Raw genomic sequence first — 15561 nt, 5'->3', positions numbered from 1 at the left:
TGTATAAAAACATGATACAATCCAATAGTAGATGTGATGATTAAATTGATCATGATAGCGAAGACTGATTTGGACTAGGTCGTCCAAGGTTAGAATTTGCTCCTGCTAAAGAAACTTTTTGTTATCTTCGAATCATTGGCGAATTACTTCACTCTTCTTGTGTGCTCTCTGAAATCTGTGGTTTGGGATAAGTCGAATAAAGATGAAAAAGCGTAAGCGACGTATATTTGATAGCTCTTTTGCGTGTTTTCCAGATAATGAAGAATTCCATTTTACAAGCAGCAATGACATAGGAAGAGTGAATAAGTTGTTATTTTTTAGTTATCAAAGACCTTACATTAGTATATTTTTAACAACAGTGTTTTTTAACCGATTTATCAAGTTAGCAGGTAATGTCCACAGTGGTCAAAAAGGTAACAACAATGGGGTAGCCGACAACATGGCATTCCCCCTAAATCAACATATCATGCCCTCCCTGCTTAGAAAAGTAGCACACCGGGATGACCGCAATCGTGCTATGGGCACAATTCAAAGTAAATTTGATAATAAAGTTGTAATAAATAATTTTGATATTCTGTCCTCAAATGGCCTATTAGTCCACATAATATATCAATATACATCAACAGCAACTAAAACAAACTCACTACATACTATGAACAGTTCAATGGTTAAATTGAAAGTGACATTTATGCCGTCTCGACCACTATGACGTATGCAGTAACCAAACGGTAGCTGCTATCCAGGTCACCATCATCGAGCCATTTACTCAGCTATCTGTTGAAAAGAAAAAGCAAAAAACAAACGGCAGCAAACTATAATTTTATAACACTGAAATACTGAATAAACTCGAGATAAATGCAGTATGTCCTAAAACTTTGTGAAAGAGAAAACATATCACAATAATATAAACAAGGATTAAGTTGGGCGGGTATTTCGAATTTTAAAAATATTTTCAGCTCCTTAAGTTACCAATCTTTTCTTTCCGTTACTATATGAAAAAAGGGAGATAAATAAAAAAACTAATCTTGTGCAATCGGATAAGTAAATCCCGGCTACATTATCCACGGAGCTAGACAATAAGGTAAAATAATTGGGGGGGGGGGGGAGGGGGGTAGCTTTGATAACCGCGCATATTACGAGACAAACTCAAATATGCTTTATTATCAAAGACCTTAGATTAATATATTTTCAACAAGACTGTTTTTGAACTGATTTATTAACAATTAATTATGTCCACAATGGTCAAAAGGATTACAACAATTGGGTAGCCGACAACATGGCATACCCCCTATTATCAACATTTTTTGCCCATCCTGCTTTGCTGACCTGCTACGGACACAATTCAATACAAATTTGATGATATAGTTGTATTTAATAAATTTGATATTAACATAACAGTTTAGAAACGTTTCAAAATGTTGAAATTGCTTGCATGTTTTTGTCTTTATATTTCTATGTATTATTCAAACACCCATTTAGTAGGTTATGTTATAATCTATTTAGGGACTAAATATTATTAAGAATGAAATAGTTATACAGTCATGTAAAACTTTAATTATGTTTTAAGTTTTTGAATTCAACTGTAAATTATAATAAACACTTCCCTTAAGGCATCTCACTCCTCACGTTTTAATTTCATTGCGCAAATGTTAATTATATTTAATATGAGTATGATTTTATTAATTTAATCATTACAGAAAGATCATCATTTCATAATTACACAAAATTCATAAAAAAAATCCAATTGAATTCAAGAAACAAAGAAGTGTAAGGGGGAACTTTTTTCTCGTGTGGAAGGTTTTTTTAGACGAACATGATAGAAACCAGCAATATAATGAATTTTCAATATACTTCTTTTTTTTTTATTATTCTTTATTCATTAATCACATTTTTAACATTTGATAGGTTTGTGACATATTCTCTAGGTTCTGTGTGACTTGTACAAAACTAAATTTACAGAGAGTGATAGACTTTTAGCATAAAATTATGCATATATATAGAAAAGGTCTGAATTTTTTAAAGCCAAAATTTGCGAGAACCTTAAATTTGAAGCCATATATCTAAACTTTGACATCACTGAGGCCAATGTTTTATTTTGTCAAAATAATAACGAATACATATCTACGTAAACTGGATTGATCTTATAAAATCCTTGATATTCAAAATGCTAAAATCAAATTGTAACTAATATAGAATTTTTATATTTCAAGTGCAAAAAGGTCACACATAAAATTTACAGCTTCGAAAATGTTTTCGTAATCCCTCTATTTAGTGTGATGATTGTGCATTATTCAAAACAATATTTCAAGAAAAAATTTGTTTAATCAAAAATACTGACAACAAATCCTAATGAGGCTGAAATTATATTTAGGTGCAAAAAGGTCAGATTAAATTGGCCTTAACTCAGAGAGATGAACACTGACCTCCCATTATCTTTGTATTTTTCAAGTATGTTTTGTCTACAGATTTCAATGATATACATATACTTCTCAAGAAATTCTTGATAGAAGAACATTGAGGAGTGGGGTACCTTAATGAATCGTGAACTTTGCCCTTGGGAATACAATCTGCGTATTGGTCAGTAAGGGGGGATGGCTAGTCGGGGAAGATGATGACACCCAGTGTGTTAATAGCCTTTTGATTACAGCACCAGCCTTTATAAATCGTTGCAGCGTCAATGAGCTTTGCAGTTCTTCTAAGATCCTGAGGATGTCAGGGGCACAATTAAGAGTCGACCATGAATTGGTTAATTTTGTTATTGGTTAGTTGGTTAATTTAAACAAGTGATTTTATGGTTAATAATTGGATTAGTTTTATTGGTAGATTTGGATGAAATCCGGATTATCTACGGTGCTCTTCTGGAATTCTTGAAAATTACTTTTATTAATTACGGATTAGTTTTAATTACTTGTGATGTTTTTACACCGAGTTACAGGTGTTTACTATCTTTTGGAAAACTATTGGTGGTGTCGATTTACCATAGTTTTAGGACAACGGGAGTGGTGGTGATAAAGAATTGTTGGTGGCGTCGATTCACCACAATTTGTTCGCCAGAGTTAATTTAAATCTTTACCAGTAGTTACCTATAAGAAAAATTTGTGGTAATAACTAGTTTAACGAGTGTCTGAATTTCTTAATTTTGTTTCATCGTTAAGTCATTGATCCCACATTAGTTTTTAATAAACTTTATACCGTTTTTGTATACTGAACTTATTTCCTGTGAGTTTCCAACACCAAAGAAGTTGCGCTACATTACGCTATTGTCTAATAAATTATTCAAACCCGAAGTTTGTTAACGTTTCGAGCCGCGTCACAATATATAAGATTTGACTTAATTCTGCTATTGAGATAATTTAATTTGTTTTCAATCGAGTACATATCATCCCTTAGATTTTTTGGAAAAATGCAGAGATTTGAGTTTTCTCAAATTCAAGAAAAAAAATCAGACTATTATAAAATTATTATTTTATGTGATTGTTAAGAAAAAAAATCGAGTTTGATAATTACTTTAGTGCAACTCGGGAATTTTTCTTTCTTAAATTGATTACCGTTGCTATGAACTTTTCAAAAAGTAGGAATTTTTGTGCTATTTTCTTTAATTTCCACAGCAACAACACATCTGTGCTGCATAACAAAGCTTTTTGGGGTATATAAGGATATTTGGTAGACTGTTCATTTTTTCAGTTTTCGGTTTTTCTTGGCCAATTTAACATAGCAGCGGAGTACATTTTTCATAAAAAAAATAGTCATTGATAGGAATGTACATGTAAAAAGTAAAGATTTACAATGTATCCAATTTAGATTACAAAGAAATGTAATGAAAACGATTTTTATAATATTCAACGGTTTTTATGTAAACATTTTAAAAAATATCGTATAACCATTTCAACGAGTTGGGCAAAGCAAATATAATATCACACAATAATAGATGTTCTGATTATCTCATACGGTTTGATTTATAACTTTTAGAAAGAATTGCATGATATTTTTTAGCCTAATTGATTACTTTGTCTTATTGTGACCTTGCGCAGTCCTATTTTTTATATCATTTTGGAGATAAAGACAGCTGTTTAAATGTAAAATTTAACTGAAACATGCCTTGAAACAATTCTTTTTCTCTAAATATTTATTTCTTAGGGCTTGATAACTAAAATAAAAATATTGCAGGCTTGAAAAGTCAAGTGCTCGTTTGTTTGAATATTGACTTGAACGAAAAACTAGTTGATGTTACTTATGATTTGAAGTTGAAAATATTGATTAAAGATTCTTGCTGGTGGTAAAGTAAAAGTCTTGGTAGGCATTATTACGGTAAATTCTTGTGAACACAATCAAACCGTTCAGTTTTCATCATGCATCGCGTTGTCAATAGCTAACGTGATTTGCAGTTTTATTAACTACATCCCTATTTGTTGTCCGTCATGATTTATAAAGTTAATCTCTGATAAAATTATTTTCTAGAAGAATAAATATTGATTTGAAATATACAGGAAAATCTTCAAAACTAGGTCAATGAAGCGTTGAAGCGAGGGATTATGTCAAAAATAGTTCTGACCTGAGGAATTTGATAAATTATCGCCCGTAAGAATTTGATAACTTATCGCCCGTTTGATAAAAAAAGTTGTATGAGATAAAATATTTTCTCTGAAGCTCAGGAAGCAGTGGACTGTTTTTATTTATACAATTCAGTGTAACAAGGGGATTTGTGTTATCAAAACTCTCTAACTAGAATTTCCTCAGTTCCCATTCAGCACAAATACCGTTAATTCACTCCTTATTAGACAATTACACATTTCTGAGGTAAAGTACTAGTCAGAACAGGTACGATGTTCTTTATATTGGTTTTTCATGAGATTTCGACCCTTTCATATTTCGCATATTTTAATGATTTTTTCAGCTTTTTGACCTCCCCAAGATTATACCCTGCATATGATTGACATTCCGTACCATGTGCATGTTGCACCATCACATGTCAGAAACCTGCTATTGTATAGCTTACTATGTCCCATTCACCTACTTTTTTGTTATTTTACCTCCCGTCTGTAACATGCAATTTCACTGTGTAAAGTCAATACAACAGTCATAGTCACCAGTTTCGAATTCGCATTTTACTTCTGATTCCATGTATTAAACCATAAGGGCCAACATATTCCATATCAATTTCAACAAGAGACATCTCTCTAACTATTGATAATTACTAAAAATCATTTCATGAATTTTAGCAACATTTCTAAGCATTCAAGTACAACAACGCTCAATTTTACAAAAAAAAATGACGGGTACTTTGTCCCTTGCTACCTCATCGACCCATTACACATGAAAGAAGAAGTGTACAGAGTGTACAGTGTGATTGCAAATTCCCACATACACTCTACATCATCGTTATATGTGTAAATTTTCAAATAAATTTTCATGTACACTTTGTACAATTCAACTTTAAGTGTACTGTGTCAGTGAGTTTCAGTGAAAATGTTGTACACACTGCTCATAAAACGTTAGTGTAAAACGAAGGCTACAATCGGTCTTCGTAGGACATTGACATTATTTCTAATTATTTATACTTTGATATTCATTAATTAATTATAATTAATATTCATTTTAATTTTTCAATTTAATCATGGTGGTTTTGTTTTGCTATTAAATTATAAAATTTAATGTATATACATTTCTTTGGTAATTGTTCAGGTTCAACCGGATTTAAAATAATCATACACGCACTGGCGCTAGTATAGTTAAGTAATCGATATACTACTAGTGCATGTACATATATGTATTTTCTTTAATCTTGAAATGTCTAGAAAATGGTAAAAAAAATCAATAGCCGTGTTTGTTCATAAGTCACCAAACTACTTAACTCATTGGTGCCATTTTATATTAATATCATTAACGACAAAAAAAAAAAAAAGAAGATACGGAATTTTATTGTATCGTTTATATATGATTCACAGAAATACCGACAAAGTGTTTCCTTTATGAACGAACAATGCTAATAAAAATATATGTCATAGAAATGATTATTATCTCCCAATTCACTACTACTTATGCTTAGTTCGGGCTCATGATTACAAGTGGCACATAAATGTTTTCAAAAGACTTTTATTAAAAAAAACTGTAAAATTACAATTTTGCTGACCTATTCATATTTCAGTCATTACAAAATAGTACATACAAGTAAATACTTTTATTTCAAAACAGTAACTGTTTATAAGAAAGCAACTTTTCAAATCAATAAGAAATTAAATGTATGTACAAGATTGTGTGTTTTAGCCACACAATAAAAACTCTCTTTAAATCTATAAAATGAAACGAAATAATACGGAAAGTGAAAAAGTGAAATTGTAACAATCAATTAAAAATAACAACATGATTATCCTCGATTTTTTTCAAACATTTATAATGAGTCATTATGATAATACATGCTATCAACGGATGAACTTGAAGATAACTAACATAAATACATTGATTAGCACCTAATAAAATGTATATTCTTAGTCTTTACTTATGATTACAAAGTAGAAAATATTGTTTTTTAATGTTTTTTTTCTGTAGGAAAAAAACTGCTAAAACTACAATTTCGTAGACAAATTCATAATGCATATTTTTTGTTACTGTAAGAAACATAAAACATAACAGATACAAAATCTATGAACTATTCAACGTATGTAAAGGTTTGTCCGCCATAATGAGAAAATTAAACAATGATTAAACTGAACTTGTGACAAGCAATTGAAAATTTCAAAATGAATATACAAATTTCCTTAATATACATTGTCCAAAATACGGCTATGTCCCGATTTGCCGGTATATGTGCTTTAATAATCACCTGATGTTTATACTTAATCTATACCTACAATTACACAAAAGTATATATATATATATATATATATATATATATATATATATATATATATATATATATATATATATTATATATATATTTATATAGTTTTCTCATGATTTTTAACAAAAAAAAAATAATGCAACAATAACATTTTAGCAGGGTACAGGTTTCCTTCATAAAACAATATGAACATAAAATAATGAACATACACTGTAAAGCTACTGAAAAATAGAACAGATTCAAAATATCTATAAAATTTGAACACATTTACAGAGATGTTTACCTAATTACTGTTTAAACATCAAAACCCTTTATATAAACAAAATAATGAAAAGTACAGACTAAACAATTGGTCATCCAAAGTAAACTGAATTTGTGACAAAATAATGATTAAACTTTTATTGAACCAAATTCAACTTTGCTGGACGTGGCGTTTGAAAAGAAACATTTGATTTCGATTCATTACAAAGATTCTGGTTTAAGATCAATGTCTTCATCTTTTGCCACTTGTTTCTCACTCTTCGTGTGTACATTTTGGACATTTTATTTCTTTTATATGCCCCGATAGGTGACTCTAAGCTTATGTCCTGGCTTGATGATAGAGGACTCGCAGTTTTCATCAGCAAATCACAGCAGACAACAACTACTGGGTGACATTGATGAAGCTCAACCTCCAAGAATCCAAGGTAAGTCATGTACCCTTGTAGTTACAAAATAAAAACAGATCAAAATTCAAGATCACGAAGGTTATCAATTACTCGTATAAGAACTTTTTGTATGATTACTGGTTTTTTTTCTAAAATACTAGTTCTTGGTAATTTATTTTACTATGTCAAATATTTACTTTGACGCGTTTAATTACGGTAAAACAAATTCTAATAGAAAAACACGGTAATCATAATGCATTTAACATAATTAGATTTAACGAGGCCGGGTGTAATTTGTTAAGCCCTAGATTTTTGAATGAAAATTTTTACATGAATTTCTACTGATATAATCATTTTTTTTAAGATAAAAAAAAGACATTTACCAAATCGTTTGTTTAGGGGATCATCCCAAAGTTTATTAATTTTTAACATTGGTCTCTATGGGATTTTGCTTCAAATGTGTCAATTTTGCATAGTTTTACATTTTTTAAAAACTTCTGTCCTAGGGATTTCTTTTTCTGTTCTACATATTAAGGTTATTGCTAAAAAGCATCAAATGGTGAAATAAAAAAAAACTGTTTACCTCCTGGTTTGTTCGAGGGGTCTTATCAAAGTTGTTTTTTGTATGCCCAATTTCCCAGATTTGTCAGAAATAGCTATTTTTTATTTGACTAAGGCGGAAATGGTTATCTTTATCGTATTATATAAAACATTCAGACATAACTAAGTAATAAATAAATATATAACATCACATATTAAGGGTCATTAATATAAAATGCATGGTAACTATCTTGAAATATATGAATTTAGCTATATTTAGGCGGGTTATAAAAACGTGTTAGGGCTAGGCTTGTTTAACCCTCTTCACGTTTTCGACCCGAGCCCAAATATAGCTTATACTTCAAGACATTTATGTTATTCCACAATATACATGTAATATCAATTTTACGCATCAATCGAAATATTTTCAACAAATTCCGCTGAATATCTGCAATTGAAACTATCACGACACGGCGTCAACAAAGCAAAAAGATGACGTCACAGTACAAATGAAACGCTGCGCGAAAGCGTGCATACTCGATCTGTACTCGGCCTCGTTAAAAAAATAAAAATATATTATAAGTATTTAAAAAACGCATTTCAAATGTTATAAGAAACATACCTATGTCAAAACGCTCAAACCCAGGAATCAGTAATGGTTTGTCCATACGTGCAATGTAGAATAAATTTATACAGATAGAAGTCAGGACACGGAATGTACATCGGTACAACCCAGTCAGGATATAGTAGAAAAACAGGAAAAATGACAAGTTCTGGTATACCCGTCTGAAAAAAAGAAACAAGAAAGCCTTTGTACATTAATTTATTTTTCCTGGGTAACAGCTTACAAGTTATGATATACAACGTTTTATCTTTTCTTGTCAAAAAGGTTTTACGTATCCTTGTGCAGGGTGATTTTAATTTAATAAAATTTAAATCTTTATCGTATCAGAAGTATTTCCTAAAGGACTAAGTGCGGTATTATGCATTTTTGCCCCCCAAAATCAGTTTTATAAAGAGCTTTAAAAATAAGGTGAAAGATATTCAAGTCATATTGAAAATATGGGTGTAAAATGTTATTATCACAATGACGTAATAATGTAGAAATGACGTCATGAAGATTGCCTTATTTTGATAAATTGATGTTAAGTAGCAAAATCTGGGTGTTTTCCGATGGATTGGGAAACATCGAGTGTAAGCTTGCTCAAGTACCATCTTGTAGCATAATGTGTATAACTTTCTCAAGAAAAACATATGTTAAAACCACACTTGAGCTCTATACTTACAAATGCAAAACATAAAGCAAAAATGAGTATATTTTCATCTGTTTGCAAATTTGCTTATTTAGGGGACGTCATAGATAAACAGCAAATGAGCAATTATGACAAGATTAAAGTGATAGGCATCCTCTGTACAACGATTTATGAAGATTTAATTTTTTTTTAAATTGGTTGAAATCGGGGGCAGATACATGTATTTGACCATACCGCACATAGTCCTTTTGGAAATTAATAAAAGGGATACATCTTGGGCAGTTATATTATCAGTCTTTTTTCAATATGAATTCTTCATTTGCAATGAATAGTGCGAAAAGATTTAATATACCAATAGTTTTTATTAGTAATACGATAAATAAGAGATAGTTTTACATTCCTGTATTAAAGCGGCATCGTTGATCATGTCTAGTGATATTTGTTCTTTTAAGAAATCAATTTAATAATTGCGCGTAGTGCATAGATGAAAAAGTTTCGCGGTCAGTTTTTTCTTTGATATGTCAATCAATAAAAAAATTATCAAATTCATTACTTATCGGTTAATAAAACATTTTCAAATCATAAAATATGAAGTGTCATTGATCAAAAATGTAAATAATGTAAATAAAGCAGCGCGTATAAATACAAAACAACATCAGCAACAATAATCAAAATGGATGCGGCTTCAGCTATTGTAGAGCTATTGAGATGAATTTAAAGGATTAAATAAAAACAAAAATTGAGAGTTGAAATCTGAAGCGAATGAATTGAAAACGAAGGAAAATACATTCGATGACTTGTGATATTATTCATTGTGCAGTAACACAGGGGCCAAGACCGTTTTAACATTAATTTCAATGTAACCATAAATAAAGAAAGGAGTCGAACTCTGACCCAAATAAAAAACTACCAGCTCTCTTCAAAAGCCTAATAAATCAATTATTTTTTTACAACACTTGCAATATGCATGTATTTTTCAGAAAAGTAATGTCTAAGATACACTCATGCCGAATTTCAAATTGATGGATCTTAAAATAGCGGAGATATACGTCATTATTCTCTCAAAGTCGCCAGTTTATTTTTATTCGGATATTTACCGGTCCAGGGCTCACAATGGGATTTTGCCTATAACAACAGCAGTATTGCAACAAGTCGAGAAACATTCACACAAATCTTTCAAAATCTCATATCAAACGCACACTACTTACATCTTTAAATTCCGATAAAATTCCTCAAATACTTTCCAAACTGAATTTTTATTCTGCAGCCACATCAACTTCTGACCAGACCGGCCATTGTGATAGAAAATGTTAAACTCAATTTCATTGGTTAATATTCCTGATGGTCCAATCAGAATCAGTCTTTCTCGAAGACGTCAAAATGGCTGGCCCTGTCAGATGTCAATGTGGTTGCAGAATATAAGTTCAGTTGGGGAGTATTTAGAGAATTTTATCGGAATTTAAGGATGTAAGTAGCCTGCGTTTAATGTGAGATTTTGAAAGATTAGTGCGAATGTCGACACATGATAGTACATGTATGTGTGTGCAACTTTTGTAAAAGTTGGGTAACTCGATAGCCAGTAAGGTACATACATGTAAATATATGTCTGTTGCTTGGAATACGCCGAAGGAGTTAATGCACTACTCATAGCTTTGCTTTACGATGCTTGTTCTGATGACCGATCATGTACTGTACTGTACGTGTGTTAATTTAACGTTATTAAATTTGAACAGCAATGTTACCGTGAAAGTGTAGATCTAAAAGCCATTCCTGGAATTGGAACAGCCAGCCTCGCCGTAATTATTGATCATTGATCCTTAACAGACGAAATCGTGGAAAGACGCTTTATTTTCTATTTCATGAATTAAATAATGTGTTTTGTTTATTTTTGAAAGTTATACTTTCAATTTTTTTTCATTAAAAGTTGTATTTTGTTTGCTGACAATTAAACATACACAACTTTACATTTTGTTGACAGTGTTTATTTTGAAAATCCCTGTTCTATAAATAGTGTTGGATCAGAATAGTTGAGAAAAGTAAATTTTATTGATAGACTGGTATCAAAGAAATTTTTCGACCAATCAGAAGCGCCAGTATCTCATCAAATGAATAAATATCAAATGATTGACGAATAAAGGAGTACGAAACATGATATCGTCTAATACGATTAAATCTATTGAAGTTTATTTTAGAAATCCAACCGAAGAAATATAACAAGAGGCCCATGGGCCACATCATATGATAAAATCAACTTAAGTTATCGATCCTCATGAGCCTCATGAGCCTCAACGTATTTTTTCATCATAAGAATGATACTTTACTTTCAACCTTTATAATTCAATTGATATAAAATGATTCTTAGAGAGTATCAATGCATTTTATAAAGTTATTGTAAATTTCCCTACGATGGATAAAATAGAATAAAGAAACAAGTTGAGTTAAAAAAAAATTGCGGTGCATCGATTGGCTCGAACTCTATACCAAGATGTATATAAGTGGGAGTGCTCCGTGGATCCACTACGCAAAGCATGCAGTTGTGTAACTGATGGTTATACTAGACGTATAATACTAAACTAAAATTGTCTCAATAAAAGTAAGATTTATGGTACGAATGAAAGATATCTGGATAATTTAGAGTTATCGAACTTTGCTGAGAATCGAAAATAGTTAATGGAGTCATGATACATGTACAAACTATCTGGACAATGTTCAATATCACATGTAGATCCTGTATAAATAAAATCCATTTCCCCCTGGATATTCTTATGTTTATAATTATAAGTCCCTTAATCATAAGACACGATGATTTTACAGTATATTACATGTTGAGTACTGAAGTTCTCAAAACGATCCTTAACTTTTGTTTATGTATGGGATATAAACCTACATCAAAATCTGAACCTCTTGTGACCCCCCCCCCTCCAATTGTAGCCCCATCCTACCTCATGGCGATCATAATTTTCACAACTACGAATCAACACTACTTGAGTATGCCTTTACACACGTTTCAGCTTTTCTGGCTGATTGTATCATGAGGAGAAGATTTTTTAAAGATTAACTCAATACATTTCTATGTAAAACTTCGACCCCCCCCCCCCCATTGTGGTCCCACCCTACCCCCGGGGGTCATGATTTTCACAACTTTGAATCTATACTACCTGAGAATGCTTCCACACAAGTTTCAGCTTTCCTGACTGTTAGTTTCTGAGAAGAAGATTTTTAAAGGGTTACTCAATATATTCCTATGTAAAATTTTGACCCCCATTGTTGTCCGACCCTACCCCCAGAGCTCATGATTTTCACAACTTTGAATCTACAATACATGAGAATGCTTCCACACAAGTTTCAGCTTTCCTGGCCGATTAGTTTCCGAGAAGAAAATTTTTAAAGATTTATTCAATATATTCCTATGTAAATCTTTGACTCCCCATTGTTGCCCCACCCTACCCCCGGGGGTCATAATTTTCACAACTTTGAATCTACACTACCTGAGGATGCCACCTTGCAAGTTACAGCTTTCCTGGTCAAATGGTTCTTGAGAAGAAGAAAATTTCTCAAAAATTTTCAATTATTTCTAATTATTTTTCCTTGAAAAAGGGTGTGATCCTTAAATTTCACAGCTTTGAATTCCCTTTGCCTAAGGGTGATTTGTGCCAATTTTGGTTGAAATTGGCCCGGCAGTTCTTGAGAAGATGTTGAAAATGTAAAGAGTTTACGGACAGACGGACGGACGACAGACAAAATGTGATCAGAAAAGCTCACTTGAGCTTTCAGCTCAGGTGAGCTAACAATGTTACTGAAAGTAAGCAACAGTTTTATTCACAATTGGAGGTCTGTCTTTTCGTCTTTGAAAAAATCAGCATAATTTTGCCAACTAAATATTTTTTGTATCTATACATGTAACATATCAAAAAATATAATTTATAAAATTATTTTTAAATTTTTTTATTGCAATTCAAACTACCTGTTATCCAGAGCCAGTGCCTTTTCCCAGTGCTTTCCATTGTCAGAACTTAGATAATGATTTTGTAGGAACACACGACTACTGATGAATCGAAGAATGAATCTCAGGACAAACAAAAAGATCACACCGGGTCTGCAGTAGACAAAAACAGGTTATAGATAGGATAAGGAAAAATATATGTTATAAAAAAAGATAAGTTTAATACTTACAAAACAAATTCCAGTGGTGTCAGAAACACTTCTGGAACCTTTTTCATTATTGGCAAAATACAAAAGTAAGATAACAGGATGCAAACGGCAATCACCACTGATTGGAAGAGCCCGTAACCTAAAAAAATTCATAATGTAGTTTTATTACAAGTTCTTTAAATTACTTCATTCTATTACTGAAAAACTTATCTCTGGTTCTATTATAGAAAACCGTAAAACCTTATCTAGGGTTCTTTTAATATATCGATCTTTTCATAACAAAATTGCGTTATCAATAACATATCTTCCATTATTGGGACCTGTACACGATTAAGGCACAAAATGTCTAATTTTGTTTTTCTGTTTTAATGTCTAGTATGGTAAACATGCATGCTTTAATGCCTCATCCACCTTTTTTTTAAATATCGAATTACAAGCGAGATAATAGAGTACAGAATAGTTTGCTTGTAGACAAAGCGCGAATCTTCATATTGTTCACATGTGTGTTGTCTTGGTTTTCGTCTCCATTAAATCTACAATAGTTGGTGGAAATTTTATCTATCGACACAAATAATCAATTTATCCCTTTTGCCATGAGGCAAGATTAAGAAAATATATGAACAGTGCATTATTTTGTGAACAAGGGGATACTTTAATTAAGCTTTATTTTCCTTAAAAATAAAATGCTTTCTTGGTGATACATGAACATATCCCGCATTAGGTTTATTTTTTCTGCAATGATCGCTACCTTCATAACCCATATAAATCAAACAAAAACAAATTAATAAACTGGTCCTAAAAAGATAAATTAACTTAATTATTGTTAATGTACATCAGTGCGTTAAATAAAATTAAAGAAACAGCCTAATTGTCTTCTATGGTCTTCTATGGGAGTCTGACATTATCATGATTATTACGTGCAGTCCGTGATTTTTTTCTTAGGTTATTGAAGTCTTCGATCGATCGATAAACTGGTCAGAGCTGGATTGTGTCGATTTCAGTCCTGACAGGTTCTATACCGCTGTGAATTACACTTAATGTCCGTAAGAAATAAAGGGAATCGTACTAAGTGGATATAAATATATAACGGTAATTTATAACCTCTATATCTCCCGTGCAACTTGACTTCAAACAGCAAGCATTTGTAATATTCGACGTTATCACTGTGTACATTAAATAAGCAAAATGTTGATTTAAAATCGTGTCTATGTCCTTTCAATTACTGTTCTTATTACGTAGAAATGCTTTATAATAGAACTATACTAGACCTTATCTCCTGTTATTTTTATTATTCAAATTCATTTTTTTAAAATGGAAAAAAACACTTTATAAATTATATAATGGTAATCAAATCAATCAGACCTGCAATAAGGTATGAAACCTGGTGCCCTGCATACATTAGATTTTTTACCTAAAAAAGTAAATTGTTAAATATTCACACAAGTAGTATTTTTCATTGTTAAAAATCATATATCACCTTTTTTTAACATAATATGCCAATCAAGATGTAATTAGTTTTAGCCAACGTTGCCAACTACATGTAATTCATTTTCGTGCAACAAAGGTTAACGTCTTTTAAAAAAAAGTCAGGAAAAAAAACACCTCTATATTAAATTTATAGTATATCTGCATCGTGTTTAACTCAAATGCTGTATCATGGAAATTGTGCATATTATAGTACTATCTAAACAGCTTGGACCTAGGGTAGGTCTGTCTATTTCGCTACTGGCCATTCAGACTTGGCTCTTTGAAATCAACATGATTTGTTTCGCTTTTAATGCAAGAAAAAGACAGTTACATCCTCCGGAAAGTACAAGGTCTTGTTAAAATGGTTCTATATGAAACACTGCATGACAGTAAGATTAACACTTACCAGCATTTCTGAGTGATCAAGTTTGCATTGACTGGGAATAAAAGATTTGTCTCCTCTCCATCTTTTCATTAGATGTTGTCTCTGAGACCGGTAGATAAGGATCATGTTGGTTATCAGATAAACAGCGGATGTGATGTTGCTGATTATCAACGACACTAAATCAAGACAAAAGAAAGATAGAAATGGCATTATTTTAGAATGCCATATGATTCACATATTAATTGTTAATGTATTTGTTTTTAGAAATGTAGTTCATCG

General features: G+C 31.4%; 1 protein-coding gene across 4 annotated transcripts in view; it reads right to left on the bottom strand.

The window, feature by feature from the left end:
* Positions 1 to 6953: 6953 nt before the first annotated feature.
* Positions 6954 to 15561, bottom strand: part of LOC128189314 (stimulated by retinoic acid gene 6 protein-like) — a 38277-nt gene continuing 29669 nt past the window's right edge. For all 4 annotated transcript variants that reach the window (XM_052860870.1, XM_052860869.1, XM_052860871.1 and 1 more), the window contains 6 exons: positions 15304 to 15458; positions 14793 to 14841; positions 13452 to 13569; positions 13243 to 13374; positions 8648 to 8811; positions 6954 to 7538 (listed from right to left, as the gene is read on the bottom strand). In XM_052860870.1, coding sequence (XP_052716830.1) covers positions 7237 to 7538; positions 8648 to 8811; positions 13243 to 13374; positions 13452 to 13569; positions 14793 to 14841; positions 15304 to 15458 — 920 coding nt within the window. In that variant the 3' untranslated portion in view covers positions 6954 to 7236. The remainder of the gene's footprint in view (positions 7539 to 8647; positions 8812 to 13242; positions 13375 to 13451; positions 13570 to 14792; positions 14842 to 15303; positions 15459 to 15561) is intronic.

The sequence above is a fragment of the Crassostrea angulata genome, chromosome 6 (genome assembly GCF_025612915.1).
Source record: "Crassostrea angulata isolate pt1a10 chromosome 6, ASM2561291v2, whole genome shotgun sequence".
Taxonomy (NCBI): Eukaryota; Metazoa; Mollusca; class Bivalvia; order Ostreida; family Ostreidae; genus Magallana; species Magallana angulata.
The sequence above is the reverse complement of the archived record's forward strand: the minus strand, read 5'-3'. Positions and strand labels throughout refer to the sequence as shown.